Source organism: Pipistrellus kuhlii, unplaced genomic scaffold (assembly GCF_014108245.1).
Source record: "Pipistrellus kuhlii isolate mPipKuh1 unplaced genomic scaffold, mPipKuh1.p scaffold_m20_p_28, whole genome shotgun sequence".
NCBI lineage: Eukaryota > Metazoa > Chordata > Mammalia > Chiroptera > Vespertilionidae > Pipistrellus > Pipistrellus kuhlii.
The window spans coordinates 6,771,769-6,788,032 of record NW_023425527.1 but is presented as its reverse complement, the minus strand read 5'-3'; the positions used below and the strand labels follow the sequence as shown (position 1 = coordinate 6,788,032).

The 16,264-nt window shown below is 37.0% G+C and overlaps 1 protein-coding gene across 12 annotated transcripts in view; it reads left to right on the top strand.

Annotated features, from left to right (window-relative positions):
• Window positions 1–16,264, top strand: part of NF1 (neurofibromin 1) — a 217,158-nt gene that overhangs the window by 103,389 nt on the left and 97,505 nt on the right. For 10 of the 12 annotated variants that reach the window (XM_036454405.2, XM_036454404.2, XM_036454398.2 and 7 more), the window contains 10 exons: window positions 61–200; window positions 455–577; window positions 1,008–1,091; window positions 1,878–1,994; window positions 2,529–2,710; window positions 2,827–3,038; window positions 5,902–6,063; window positions 6,198–6,301; window positions 7,997–8,132; window positions 15,714–15,776. In XM_036454405.2, coding sequence (XP_036310298.1) covers window positions 61–200; window positions 455–577; window positions 1,008–1,091; window positions 1,878–1,994; window positions 2,529–2,710; window positions 2,827–3,038; window positions 5,902–6,063; window positions 6,198–6,301; window positions 7,997–8,132; window positions 15,714–15,776 — 1,323 coding nt within the window. The remainder of the gene's footprint in view (window positions 1–60; window positions 201–454; window positions 578–1,007; window positions 1,092–1,877; window positions 1,995–2,528; window positions 2,711–2,826; window positions 3,039–5,901; window positions 6,064–6,197; window positions 6,302–7,996; window positions 8,133–15,713; window positions 15,777–16,264) is intronic. The other 2 variants (XM_036454406.2, XM_036454402.2) reach the window with 1 other exon arrangement.

The following is a 16,264-nucleotide window of genomic DNA, read 5'->3' as shown; positions in this document are numbered from 1 at the left end:
CATCTCTCTCTGATCTGACTACTGTGCATTGATTCCAGATGTATTTTGTTTCTTGTATAGGTTTTATTGACTGACACCAATACTCAATTTGTAGAGCAAACTATAGCTATAATGAAGAACTTACTAGATAATCATACTGAAGGCAGCTCTGAACACTTGGGGCAAGCTAGCATTGAAACAATGATGTTAAATTTGGTCAGGTAAGCATTCTATTGAAATGTATACATTGGTATTAGTAGTTATTAGTGAAGTAATTTGCTATCTTTTTCTTTATTGCTCTCAAATTAGGGTGTGAAAAAAATTGTTCTCTAATAAATAAAATAAAATAAAAATCTTGTAGCTTTTATAGTTACTTTTAGTAATTTTACTTAGAGATTAAAGCAATTAGAAAATCTCTTTTGTTTACATCTGATAATTTTTTAAATTTTATTTTCATGTTTCTATGTCCACATAGATATGTCCGTGTGCTTGGGAATATGGTTCATGCGATTCAAATAAAAACGAAACTGTGTCAGTTAGTCGAAGTAATGATGGCAAGGAGAGATGACCTCTCATTTTGTCAAGAGATGAAATTTAGGTGAGTCCTTAAGAGAACAATGCAGGATCTTCTAAATCTTATTATGTTAAATGAAGTACAGGAAAATCGTAGGTACCGGTCATTATGGGAATCGGGGGTAGAAGGTGGGAAAGGAGCATTTTACATGTCAGTTTTTCTCCATGTCTTTTTAAATTTCCCAAAACTTTGTGTCCATGACAATGCTCCCTTTTTTAAAAATTATACTGACCTTGAGCTAAGAATTTGATTGTTTCCAAACTGATACATAGTCAACTAACTAACATGGAGGGTCAGTATCCAACTCCCTTCGGTTAGATTTGTAAGAGCAATACCTCTTTCAGAAACTTGTCCTGTTGCCTGGGTGATTTGGCACATTGTGTGCACTATTTAAAAAGATGTATGTTTGACTTAAAAATTTGTTTGCTTTTTTTCTCTCTCTACCATTCTATAGGAATAAGATGGTAGAATACTTGACAGACTGGGTTATGGGAACATCAAATCAAGCAGCAGATGATGATGTAAAATGTCTTACAAGGTAAAAAAAAGGGAATGACCTTAAGTATCAGCAGGTTTATTCTAGGCATTGGTACTACTTCATTATAACTATTATACATATAGTTTATGTGTATTGAAATTATTTTTCTGAATTTCAAGCTCTTGCATTTGAATTATATACTTTCTTTTAACTAAAAGACTTACAGTAAAAAAAATTGTGAGAGTTTTATGGTTGGAAAGTTAGTGTTGCATATTTTTGAAGGATAGTGTACAATTATTGGAAAATAAAATATGTAAAGCCTTAAATTGTATTTATTTTATGTTTAGATAAAAATCTTGTAGCTTTTATAGTTACTTTTATGTAACTATAAAACTGAGAGGTTATAGCATTTAGAAAATCTCTTGTTTACATCTGATAAATGTATTATTTGTTAATGTATTAGTTGTTTTGAGTTGTTTTAAAGCTAATTAAGTTTGCTCTAATGACAGGTATTTATTGCCACATGTTAGAAAATAGTTAATCACTGTGAATTGCATAATAACCATTTACATGTATTACTTTGGCCAGGCTTGGTTTTGATTTAAGGTAGTCATTTTGCCAAGATTACTTTGTAGAAAGTTATTGTCACCTTCTCCTAAACTTGAAATGTTTTTGTATTCTGGAGTCTGCATATTAACTCAAATCATTTAGCTTGTCCTAATAATTAGTTTAATGAAATAGGTAGCTTCTAAAGTTTATGTCTGTTTGGAAGAAATTTATTTGAGGGGATGGTGGAGTGGAAGAATTGAAAAACTTACTATGGTCTTTAAATATTTTTTTCTTCAGAGATTTGGACCAGGCAAGCATGGAAGCAGTAGTTTCACTCCTGGCTGGCCTTCCGCTGCAGCCTGAGGAAGGAGATGGTGTGGAACTAATGGAAGCCAAATCACAGTTATTTCTTAAGTAAATTTCTGTTACCAAAAACACAAAGCAAAAAACAAAGTCCCACACAATCAAACAGAGTGTGATCAAAGAGATAAATGGTTATATTTAGAACACGGACATCATTGCTTTGGTATTATGGCCATCAACTGCTGTCTCATAAAATGTAACGCATGAAGCAATATTTCCTGTGTCAGGAGTGGGATAGGAAAACAACTGTGTTTTGTGGTTTTTAAAGAAAATTACTGACCAGTGAATTTTTATTGGCAGTAAAACCCACATCGCCTATTTGGACCGCTAATTTTATATGCTAAGCATTAAAAGTGATGTGCTTACATTGCATCTATTTGGAATATATACTGGACTCTGTCAGGGTAAAATCATATGCAACGAGCACGCTTCATAACGATCCACATTAGCTGATTACTCCAAGTCTGGGGAGGAGCGGACACTCAAGACCTACTCGTAAAATACACGTGTTGATTTCAGAATGTCTGAATAGTTTTCCTGTTGATTTGCCTTCACTGTATAAGGGTCAGTCTTTTTATTTCTCAGGTATTTCACGTTGTTTATGAACCTTTTGAATGACTGTAGTGAAGTTGAAGATGAAAATGCACAAACAGGTGGCAGGAAACGTGGCATGTCTCGGAGGCTGGCATCACTCAGGCACTGTACAGTCCTTGCAATGTCAAACTTACTCAATGCTAACGTGGACAGTGGCCTCATGCATTCCATAGGTGAGATAAAATGAGAGCATATAGAAATTTAAAACTTACAGAATTGGCATATAAGACCAGTAAAATTATTTCTGCAAGGTCATGTTAGTAAATTTGCATCTATCTGTCCATATCAGGTTTAGGTTATCACAAAGATCTCCAGACAAGAGCTACATTTATGGAAGTTCTGACTAAAATCCTTCAACAAGGCACAGAATTTGACACACTTGCTGAAACGGTGTTGACAGATCGCTTTGAGAGACTGGTGGAGCTGGTCACGATGATGGGTGATCAGGGAGAGCTCCCAATAGCGATGGCTCTGGCCAATGTGGTTCCTTGCTCTCAGTGGGTAAGTGCTTTGAAGGTGGAAAAGGAAAGTGCCTGCCACATAGCAGATGGTTCAGAATTCATTTGTTCAGTGAATGTTTATTGAACGAATTGCTAAAACTTTAGAGCTGCAAGACACTTGAGATATTATTTGAATATGTTTCAGCTGTGGGGAAGTGGTTGGAGCTTGGTCTTCAGTAGTATTCTTACCTTAAGTATTCAGGATCTTATTAATCCTCACACTTAAAATAAAATGCAAACTCCTGACCTGTCCTACTAAAAAACTGTATTTAAACACCGATGAAAAGAAAATTAAAACCACTGCTCTAGTGTTTTCATATTCTAACTGAAATAATTAGTGTAAATCTCATATTTACTTCTTAATAATGCTAGAACTAGAATTCAAGGCTTGTACCTATTTACTGTCCCCAATTCATGACTTTTTTTTTTATAATGCATTGTATAATTTTTTAAAAATTTAAGCACTCTTATTTGCATTTGAAATTCTGATGGTGCATGTTTTATTTATATATATATTTTTTAATATATTTTTTATTGATTTCAGAGAGGGAGAGGTAATAGAAACAGCAATGATGAAAGAGAATCATTGATCAGCTGCCTCCTGCACGCCCTCTGCTGGGGATCGAGCCTGCAACTTGGGCATGTGCCCTTGATTGGAATTAAACCCGGGACCCTTCAGTCTGTAGGCTGACACTATACACTGAGCCAAACCCTCTAGGGCGGATGTTGCATATTTTAAACACTGAAAACATAATGTGGCTATTTGAATTCTTAATAAAAATTTTCCTAAAACTATATCATTTTTAATAATATATGCTAAAAATTTGGGAAGGAATTCCCTTTCCATGTTAAAAAGCTGCATAATTTATATTGTACCAAAAATGATTTCAGTTTAATAAGTTATAACTAATAAGGCAGTCTGTCATTGCCTGTAAAGTTCTATAAAAAGCTATAGGATCTCATTCTTCATACTCTGGCCTGTAAGGCTCTACCCTACCTGATCTTACCTCATCTCTGACATCATCATATGCCATTTTCCTTCTTGCTCACCAAACTTAATCCACACTGGCCATGAGCTATGTTTGGGTTGTTTCCACCCTGCAGCACTCACTGCTGCTGCTACCTCTACTGCCTGCAATGCTTCTTCCTTGATCTCTTAAATGGCCGATTTCCTGTTCTTCAAGTTTAAGTTCAGGTGTACTTTCTTAGCCACGACTTTTCTGAGCATCCAATCAAAACTACACCACAGTTATTCTGTCACATTACCTTGTTATATTTTCTTGGCAGCATTTATTCACGTTGTGGAATTAATGTGTTTGAGAAATTATTCTAAGTCTACTAGAATGTGAGCTCCACGAGAGCAGAGACCTTGTCCTCTGTTCATTCTAAGCCTCTTCCCAGAATGTGTGATTAAACAATGATTTATCATCACATCATTTTTCTTTAGTATATCCCAAAATACTTTACCAGAGCCAATCATGAGGGTTATCATTTAGGTACTAGGTAGGAATTAGTCCTTCTCCCTCACTTTGTACATAATTCTTGCTAGTCTTTTGGTTCTGCATGTACCAGGTCTATTTCCCGATTTCCTCCTGCAAATCTTGTAGTCTTTTCATTTTTGTTGTTTCTCTGGCCCATATTCAGGTTTCACTGAGTTTCTCTGACCATATGAGAGCTCTTGTGGTCATGTGACCAAAGTCTTATTCTTGCTCACTGTTTTCCTGAGAAAAATCATCTGTGCATATCAAGCCAAATGCTTTGCCATCATCTTCTATTATTAGGCATATAGGAATAGTCATCTATTAATAGACATATTAGAGGCCTGCTGCACAAATTTGTGTACGGGCACCCGTAGTCCAGTGCCACCTGCAGCTTCTACCTGCTGCTCCCACTCATCCGGCCCCACTGCACCTGCCGTGGGCTCACGCCCAGTCAGTCCCAATCGATCAGGAGAGGCTTGCACTGCCGCAGTAGCATTCGCCAGCCTGAGCCCTGCATCTGGCACCCTCCCGAGGGGAGTGGCCTGTGGGATTGGGCTGAAACCGGCTCTCTGATATCCCCTAAGGGGTCCTGGATTGTGAGAGGGTGCAGGCCAGGCCGAGGGATCCCACCAGTGCACAATCGGTCTGGAGAGGGATGGGGTAGGACTCCAGGGCATTCAGCCCCATCTCACCTAGTCCTGATAGGGGCCAGCCGGGGAGGGATGCAGGAAGTTGGCCAGCTAGGGAGGAAGGATGCCAGTTTGTGTCTGGCCCATCTCACTTAGTCCCAATCGTCTAGACCACACATGTCAAACACAAGGCCCACGGGCCAAATCCGTCCCGCCAGGCCTTGCAATGTGGCCCGCACGCGCTGTCATCACTGCACTCCGCTGCGTTTCCATCACAATGACAGTTTATGACTGTTCAGTAAACCATTCGGCCCGCGATTTAGGCTGGATTTTAGATTTTGGCCCCTTCTCTGATTGAGCTCGACACCCCTAGTCTAGACCCCAGCAGCAAGCTAATCTACTGGTCAGAGCATCTGCCCCCTAGTGGTCAGTGCATGTCATAGCAACTGGTTGACCAGTCGACTGCCTCATGGTGGTCAATGCATGTCAGAGTGAGCGGTTGAGCAGCCTTAGCATATTGTTAACAGTTACACTTTGATTTGTTGAACAGTTGACCAGTTACCTGGTGACCAGACACTTAGCATATTAGGCTTTTAATATATAGGATGAGCACAAATAAATGTTAGGAGGAAAATTAATCAGTCACCATTTATCTCGATTCAGTGTGTGGTTGTCAATTTTGGATTTGCCTTTCAGTTTCCTGCATAAAAGAAAATAGGATTATCCACACTAACACAATTTGTTTTGTTCTCAGGATGAACTAGCTCGAGTTCTAGTGACTCTATTTGATTCTCGGCATTTACTCTACCAACTGCTCTGGAACATGTTTTCTAAGGAAGTAGAATTGGCAGACTCCATGCAGACTCTTTTTCGAGGGAACAGCTTAGCTAGTAAAATAATGACCTTCTGTTTCAAGGTTTGTATTCATTCATCTTTTTCTTGTGTGAAGGTATGACAATGATTTTCTACAGAATGTACAGAGCAGATATTCTCTTTAATGCAAGGTACTTGAATCAGGCATAATAAATTCCTACTTGTGTATTTCTTTAGGTATATGGTGCTACCTACCTACAAAAACTCCTGGATCCTTTATTACGAATTGTGATCACATCCTCTGATTGGCAACTTGTTAGCTTTGAAGTGGATCCTACCAGGTTTGTCATCTTTCATCTACAACTGCTCTTCATTTTCCCCCACCACTGCAATGGTGGGGCCTCAGTAGAGGCACTGTACAATGCCATGCCCTCACAATTTCTCCCCTTGATCCTTAAAATTAGTCTTTAGTCTGGCTGGTGTGGCTAAGTGGTTGAGCGTCGATCTGTGAATCAGGAGGCCATGGTTCGGTTCCCTGTCAGGGTCAGGGCACATGCCCGGGTTGCAGGCTTGATCCCTAGTAGGAGATGTGCAGGAGGCTGCCAATGAGTGATTCTCATCATTGATGTTTCTATCTCTCTTTCCCTCTCCTGCTTTGAAATTGTTAAGAATATATTTTTAAAAATTAGTCTTTAATTATGGAAGTTACATGAAAATACTTTTTCTTAAAAAAACAATTGCAGTTATCATTATACCATCTTGGAGATTTAGCACTGTTACTTTAATCTGTTTTTCTGTCCTTTTTTCAATGCATTTGCATATATATGTAGCTGTAGAAACTGTATGTTATCCTGTGAGTGCTTAATATAAATGGTAGCATATTACTACATGGTTTTGCAACTTAATCTTTTTAATTGCAGGATTCTGAAGCGACGACTTGAGTGTCCTAATCATTTATGTAATATGTAAATTAGTATATAAGTAAAAATTACTAATTAAGAGATTGAAAATAAGAATTCAATACTTACTTGGTATCTGTGCTAGTTTTTAAGGAGACAAATGAGTACTTTCTTCCTTAAGGAGTTTTCAGTTTAGTAGGAGATAAGACATAATGTAGTTAAGAGTAAGTTTCATAGAGAATGTGTTTTGGGAGTTCAGATTATGCAAGTTGGGGAGCCCGAGGAAAGCTTTGTGGATTTGTTAGCCCTTGGGTGAAATTTAAACCCAATAAATAGGCAGAATTACTACTTCCGCTTATTGATGAAGAAAAATTGAGGCCCAGAAAAGTTAAATGTCTTGAACAAGGCCATAGAGATCAGAGTGGTAGAACTGAAATGTGTAATGCATTTTATAAGTGGTTAACTTTATGTGGCCACTTTAAGTAAACAGATCAGTCTTTCCTGGGTAAACCTGACACAAAAATAAGCCTGTTTTCTGAATTTCTGCCTTAAATCACAACTCCAAGACTTTAGAGATCAGATTGAATTAGCAAGCCTGATTGAATGGGGGTAGTAATGGAGTTTACCAGGCAAATGGAGACATCAGAGGTCACCAGAATGGCGTGATTGGGCAGTGATGGTGCCATTGACAGCATGGGGAGCAGCACAGGGTGAGACAGAGTAGGAGAAAAGATCAGTTAATTTTGGGCAAACTGAATTTTAGGTACTGGTGGGAGGGACACCTAGCAGTTAGAAATATCAGGCTGGATATGAAAGGCAGTTCAAAATAGGGGAAACGAATGACCACAAAATACATGAAAGCGCATCTGACTTTACCGGAAGTCATGGAAATAAAAGTTAAAAAACATGAGACGCCTTTCCTACTTACTAGATTGGGGAAAAAATTAAAAGTCACATACTGAATTTGTAAGAATATAATAAGAATTTTAATACACAATTTGCAAAATTTCTTTTTTTATAGTTGGCTTGTTCAAATCAAGATGCCAACAAAGTCCAAACATTGTATTTGCCTGATTTGGCTGACTATCTCTTAAAGAGTCTCTTTTAAGGAGTGTTTTTAACTTTTTTTTTTTGTAGGTTAGAACAGTCAGAGAGCCTTGAGGATAACCAGCGAAACCTCCTTCAGATGACTGAAAAGTTCTTCCAGGCCATCATCAGTTCCTCCTCAGAATTTCCCCCTCAGCTTCGAAGTGTGTGCCACTGTTTATACCAGGTATGCTTAAGGTTAGATACCATTATTGATCCAAAGCTAAATTAAAAAGAATGCTTTACCAAAGAGGAATTTAGCTTTTGATAGTGGGTGATTAATAATACTGAGTCAAATTAGATGAGTAAACATTAAAAATTGTTGGAATTGGCTTTGAAAATAACAAATATCAGGAGACAGTTTTAAGTATTTTAATGAGGTATTTAAAAATAATCTTTTTTTTTTTTTTTTTTAGAGCAAGTTTAAGATGCACCAGGTCTATTGGGTATAGTGAATGTGGTTGAAATGAGATATATTAAGCAATTTTGTTTGTTTGCTATCTTTTGCCTGTATTACTCATAGGGGCTTTAACATATGAAACAGGTGTACTATCTGCTTTTTGCATTGTGAGGCTTGACCTATCATTTTGATTTCTTTATTAAAATAGAATGCTTGCCCGGCTGGCATGGCTCAATGGTAGAGCACCAATCTATGAACCAGGAGGTCACAGCTCTATTCCCAGTCAGGGCACATGCCTGGGTTGTGGGCTTGAATCCCCAGTGTGGGGCATGTAGGAGGAAGGCGATTAATGATTATCTCTCAGCATTGATGTTTCTCTCTCTCTCTCTCTCTCTCTCTCTCTCCCTCCCTTCCTCTCTGAAATCAATAATAAAACTATATTTTTAAAAAAGATAAAATGTTTTCGTGTCATTTTCCCAGGAAAGACTTATCTGTTTATTTTAAGTGAAATGCTACTTAGAAAATACGTTGTACCATCATTTAGATCAAATTACTAGATTTTTTAACACTAGCACTATAAGTAATTGCCTCTGAGTTCAGATGGCCACAGTCATTTCTGCTTGTTGAGGAAATTAGGTCTTTATTCTTTCATCGTTTCCACTTTGTTTTTGAACTGCATATGCATTCCAAAGGAGATAAATGCAAATCCACTTAGCCTGTTTAAACTGTGATTCTGGAAGAAACATTAATAGGTCTAGAGTTAGGGAGTCCTGGAGAAAGAATTTCTGCTCCTACCAAAACCCATGCCTTTCTCCTTTAATCCTCAACCGAGGATATGCTTTTATTGATTTTAGAGAGAGAGGAAGGGGGAGAGAGTATGAAACATTGATGTGAGAGAGAAACATTGATTGGTTGCCTCCCACACTTGCCCTGTCTGGGTGTCAAACCTGCAACTAGATATGTTCCCTGACCAGAATCAAACCTCATCCTTTTGGTGTACAGACAGCGCTCCAACCCAGCGGTCACTAACCTTTCGGACCTCACCGACCGCTGCTTCAAAGGTTTCCTTAAACCAGCAGTTGCCAAACTTTCGGGCTTCATGGACCACCAGTGATCCGTGGAGCACCGGTTGGCGATCGCTGCTCCAGCCAACTGAGGTATCCGACCAGGGCCAAATCCTATGCCTTGTGTCTTCCTTTTAACACGTTAAGCGCCCAGCCTGTTTTGTCTTCCGGACAGAAAGTATAGTGTCAGTCCCCGGTGACTGACAAGGTGCTTATAATGTGTTAAGAGGCATCCTCATCCATTTGTTTTTTAGTGTAGAACTTTAGTTGCTTAAAGGCATTAGCAAGATCACCAAAATTACCATTTTCAGGCTTTATTTATGTCAGACAAAAATAGAGTTTAAGCCAAAAATAGTAAAAAGAGCCAAAAAGGTCATTATGTAATGATAAAAGGTTCAATGCATCAAGAAGATATAGTAATTGTATATTTATGTACATTTGAGTACCTAAATATATAAAGCAAAAATTAACAGAGCTAAATGGAAAAATAAACAGTAAAACAATAATAGCTGGGTAATTTATCCCACTCTCAACAATGGATAAATCATCTATAGAATCAATAAGGAAACAGCAGACCTCACAAATATATATAGAACATTCTTTCCAACAACAGCACAATACACATTCTTTTAAAGACACAGAATATTTTCTGGGATAGATTATATGTTAGGCCACTAAACAAGTTTTAGCAAATTCAAGATTGAAATCATACTGAGCAAGTATCTCCTTTGACCACAATGACGTAAAACTCAAAATAAATAAATATGAGGAAAACTGGAAAATTTATGAACACATAGAAATTAACATTGTCCTGAACAATCAGTAGATCAAAGAAGAAATTAAAGGGGAAATAAAGCTTCTTGAGATAAATGAAAACAGAAACACAACATAATAAAACTTCTGTGATGCAGCAAAAGCAGTTCTAAGAGAGAAATGCATAGCAATAAATACCTTCATTAAAAAAGCAAGAAAGATCCCAAAGAACCTAACTCTTTACCTTTAGGAACTAAAAATGGTGCCTTTGGGAAATATTTAGGTAATTAGGGTGGAACCCTCATGAATGACATTAATGCTTTTATAAAAAAGACCCCAGAAATCTCCCTTGCCCCTTCCATCATATGAGGACACAGTGGATGAATGGATGAAGTGTATGTATATATAGTAGAATATTATCAACAATAAAAAAATGAGGAAATTCTACCATTTATAACTTGGATGACCCTTGAAGGCATTACGCTAAGTAAAATAAGTCAGATAGAAAAGACAGATACTATATGATCTCACTTATATGTGGAATCTAAAAAAATAAACACGATAAAGAGATCAGACTTGTGAGGGGGAATTGGAATTAAGTGGTCAAAGGTACAAATGCTTAGTCATAAGATAAATAAGTACTAGGGATATATGGCACAACGTGATGACTAAGATAATACTGCTGCATGATATATAGGAGACTTTTAAGAGTAAATTCTAGGAGTTCTCATCCCAAGGAGAAATTTTTTTCCTTTCTTCTTTATATTGTATCTGTATGAGAAGATGGATGTTAGTTGAACCTAAATCAAACCATTACGCGGTATGCCTTAAACTTATACAGTTGTTTCTCAGTAATATTTGGGAGGGGCGTATAATATGTTTGTGGCAGGTTTTCCCAGGATGGAGTAATTTCTTTATTTTATGTAGAATGCTACTTATAAAATACTAGAGGTCTGATGCACGAAATTTGTACAAGAGTAGGCCTTCCTTCCTCCAGCTGCTGGCATCGGCTTCCCTCTGGTACCTGGGACCTGGGCTTCCCTCCAGCAGCTCCAGCTTTGTCTGAAAGGTCGTCCGGGAGGACGTCCAGTCTAATTAGCATACTATGCTTTTATTATTATAGATATTGCATTGTTCAGAATAAATTTTTAGTCTTTCTCACATTAGTACTGCAAGTAATGATTCTCCTGTCCATAGTCATCCCTACCGAGGAAATAGATAGTTGTTCTTTTATGGCTTCCACTGTGTTTTTGAATTGCATATACAGTTTCAGGAGTTATTTATCCAAGGGAGATTAATGCAAATCCACTTATCCTATTTAAGCTGTGATTCTGGAAGAAGCATTAGTGGGGCTGGAGTTTGGGACAGGGGTGGGTATAGAGGAAGGAAATTATGCATTTACCAAAACCAATGCCTTTGTGTCTCCATCTTTGCAGTCATCCCAGCCATTTGTGGGCTTTTTGTTTGTTTGTTTTTTAAGCACAGGTTTCAGTTTCTTAGAGACATTAGCAAGATCAATGAAATTACCATTTAAAAAAGCTGTTTCAGTGGGTGGGGGGAAAGGAACATTTGTAATAATATGAACAATAAAAACTTATTAAAAAAAATAATAATAAAAAAAAAAAATAAAATGACCACTCAGCTGGAAAAAAAAAAAAAATAAAAAAAAATAAAAAAGCTGTTTCAGGCTTCTGTGTGTGAAAATTGTCTCCATTCCTACTTATAATGATGTATCTGTGGTATCTATAAAAAATTTTCATCATATACATAGACTAGAGGCCCAGTACATGAAATTTGGGCACAGGTAGGGTTTCTAGGGGCTGCTGGCTGTGGGAGGGGTCACAGGTGGTTAGCCAGCTGGTCCCGGCCCCTGGTCGAACTCCCAGTTGAACGCCCAGCCAAGGGGATAATTTGCATATTAGGCTTTTATTATATAGGACTAGAGGCCCGGTACACGAAATTCATGCATGGCGGCGGGACGGGGGTTGTCCCTAAGCCTGGCCTACACTCTCTCGCAATCCGGAAACTATTGTGTATGGTCCCTCGGCCTGGCTGGTGATCAGGGCCTATTGGGGCTTTCCTTCCCTGGCTGTCAGCAGCTGGCCCCACCCCTGTGCAGCACTGCTCCTCTCCCCACCACCAGCTGCCCTCCCTCTGAGGGGCGATCACTAGCCGGCTCTGCACTCCCGCCACAGCTTCACTGGCTGGTGGCCTGGGCCTTCCTCTGTGGCTGCCGGCCAGGTGGCCCTCCGTCTGCAGGGTGATCAATCACCGGGCTCCGTGATCAGTCGCCCAGCAGAGGGAGGCCCCGCCCTCCTGGCCAGGGCTCTGTGGTCGTGGAGCCCCCGCCCCATTGATTGTCCCTCACACCAGCATGTGTCATGGTTTGGTCGTCCAGATGATCATCCGGATGGTCATTCTACTGTTCAGTCGTTCTGTCGATTTGCATGTTACACTTTTATTATCATAGATGGTAAAGCATACTTAGCATTAAAACTCGCAACTTATTGTGACTTTTTCTGCCTTTTCAAAATAGCTCAAGGAAGCTTAGGAGGACCCCATATAATTTTTTCAGATAGTTAAATCTCAGAATAGAGGATGGTTTAGTTATAACATGAATACAGCTTAACACAGTGAATAATAGTTTCTCTTAAGTTTGGTCATTATTCAGATTTTACCTTAAATCTAATTCAGTAATTCTGTTTGAAAAACAGGTAAGACACAGTGAACACATATTAAAAACAGTCTGGGTCAACTTCTTGTTGGCCAAGTAGTAACTCTTTTCAGAGAACAAATGAATTTCTAAAGTTGCAGTGACTTTGACTTTTGCTAGTTAAGAGTATTGACTACCTATCAGATAGGTAGTCAAACACAAGGCCCGCGGGCCAAATCCGTCCCACCAGGCCTTGCAATGTGGCCCGAACTGCGCTGTCATCACTGCACTCCACTGCGTTTCCATCACAATGACAGTTTATGACTGTTCAGTAAACCATTCAGCCCGCGATTTAGGCTGGATTTTAGATTTTGGCCCCTTCTCTGATTGAGTTCGACACCCCTAAATCTGATTACATGTTCTAGTCGATTTCAGTGCACATTCTTCATGTGGTCATCATCCTAAAAGAAAACGTGCTTTTTGTATCATCAGCAAACTTGGAGTCTCATTTAAGACCGTGCTTCTGATAAGGTGAAAGGAACAGGGCTTAGTACTTAGTAAGTGTTTAGGAAATAATTAATGGAGGAATAAATTCCCTGATTCCTCCCACCCAAGTAAGCAAAATTCTAAGTAGCTTTCATAGTTAGCAAGGAAGGATAATAGTGAAAATAATTCAGAAAATAGAGGCAGGTGGCTTATTAAACACCATGTATTGTGTTTTTTAAAGCAGTCCATAATAAAATACCCAGTGTTATAATAGACCTGAATTACCATATTAAAATTGCACATAAAATTATTCTCTTTAAGAATACTATTTAAATGTGCCAGTGAATTTTTTGTAGTTTTGGGTAAACTTGTAGGAATATAGAGTGCTGTGGAGCAAAGGTATACTATGTTATTTATAAATAAGTTTTTTTTTAAGTGACTGGTAACAGACAATTTATATTTACTAGTTAAAAAATAGAGATAGCATAAAAGCTTTAATCTTAAGATAATCTTCCATTGAATCTCCTTCCAAATGTAGTTTTCCCCTTCGTTTGCTCTTATACTTTTATTCCTCTTCCCTCTTTTGGCTTTTTCCTCCCCCCTCCCCTTTTGACTTCGGCAGTAACATAGTGTATCTTTGTACTTTTATGGACTATTGGGAGGAATAGTAGTTGATTGTTTTTTGTTGTAATAAACATGGTTCCTGCTTTTGGACCTATGGGGGAAATTTTGAAAGCTAAGTAAGAATTATTGCTAGCTAATAAACTTCTCTGAGCTTTTGCTCTTTTTACTTGAGTTCATATTTTTGAGCGTTAAGCCTTTTCAAAGTCATGCTTTAATCAGATCTTATTTTATATACTTTCTTGGTTAGTGGATTGGGTTAAGGTTGCATAAGAAGAGCCAAATAACTGTGAACAGTGTAGATTTATAATTAAAGCATTTTCTTGTGTATTTATTTACACGTTTCTTCCTGGTAGTTTTAGAATAATGAGAAAATAATTTCAAGAATAGATATTTTTAAATTATGGTGAGAACATTCTGAAAGAGCTAAACGTTATAATTTCAAAAAATATTATCTTTTCTCAGTAAATCTGCTTCTCTAAATAGAAGTAGTTTACACAGATTTTTAACGCAGTAAATGATAGCTACATATCATAAATTTAAAAAACATATAAAAACTGCATTTTTTAAATTATATATTTAGTTATTATTGCCTTTGTAGGTAGGCTAAGGTTTGTACGTACCAAATCTCCGTAAGAAAAGGACGGTGTCTTCTTATTTTACTGCCACCTCCCAATGCCTAGAATGGTATCTAGCATTTAGATGCACAATAACTATTTGGATGGATGTACAGATGGATGAGCAAATGTCAAACTAACTTGAAGCCTAAGTTATTATGGGTATGGTATTGAATGCACAGAATTTTTAGAATAAAATACTATATGTGGTGGATTACATAATTCTAATTTGGTTTTTAAAATATTTTTAAAGTAATAGTTGTGCCTGGTCTAGTCCAGTCAGGAGTATTTTAATTTAAAAATAACTCTTTGACCTAGAAGAAGCTTTGAGAGATTAAACCAATATGTCTCTGTGGGTTTTGATGCTTTTTTCTTTTGGGTTTATTTTTTAAGACATTCTGATAAATGGTCAAATATGTAAAAAATTTTAAGTAGGCTTACAATTTTATTCTATAATTTTCTCTGCAATTTCCTCACTTTAATATTAATTAATGCTTATTTCTAGTTGAGCTGATAACATTCTTCTCCCAGATGTTGCAGAGCTTTTAACCTTCTCTGGTTAGAACTATTTTAGGAAGTAGCCTTGAAACAGAAAAATATGAAATTTTAAGAGTAATATTTCTTAAAGAGAGATTTTAAAAATCAGAATCTCTAAAGTGAGTTTTTCTATTTAGTCATTTAATATTTATTTTTAATAAGTAGACTTTAAATTAAATGCCAACTATTGAAAAAAGAACTTTAAGTCAATTGAAGGATACACAGAGAAGTAGTCTATATCAATAAAAAATCATGTAGATATGTTTTAATTGTGTGAACTATTTGTAATCAGCATTTCCTATAAAATTTATCAAAAGCTAGGAATTAACTGAAAAATGTAAATATAAATATCCTCAAATCCACTTGGGGAGAGTTTTTCTGTGATTTATAGCCAGAAATAGTAGATATGATTATCTCAACATTTCTTGCTGTTTATTTAGTGCTTTGGCTTAAAAATGTATTAAAAAATTAAAATCCAGAAATAAAATTCATCCCTCTAAATTCAGTTGATTTCTAATTTTTTGTTGATTCCATTTGTGTTACATTGATCGTGTAATTTTATGTACAAGCCAACATTGTTTTTGTTGCTGTATGTAGTTGGTGCTGTGACTTGTTTGTGCTCATCTCTGTTCTGTAGGCAACTTGCCACTCCCTACTGAATAAAGCTACAGTAAAAGAAAAAAAGGAAAACAAAAAATCAGTAAGTTTGGAGAACTTTTTATTAGCTGTTTCTTTCAAAGCAAAACCAAAATCTTTTGCTGTTTGTTAAGAACATCTTCACTTCAGCCTATTTGACCTTCACTATAAAATCATTCTACTAATTCTGGCACAAAATAGCTTTCATTTCAATTAACCCTGGAATTAAGTTACATTGAAACATTCTCTGTGTTCCTTTGGTTTGATTTATCCCAAAAACATTTTGGGGGCATTTGTTACATCTCTGGTTTAATTTTATTATTGTTATTTTTTTAAATTGTAAATGAATGCAAAAGAAACTTAATTTCAAGGCCTTAGGAAATGCTGACTCTCTTCATTCTTGCTTCTTATTTGAAGTGATGTGAGTGGTTTCTTTTTCTAGAAATGAATGTTTCTTAATTGATAGAAGTATGTGGAGGGGAAGTATCACTTTCTAAATTTATCTAAAAGTTGCTAAATTTTATTTTTTACTTTTGATATTTTTATCTAGAC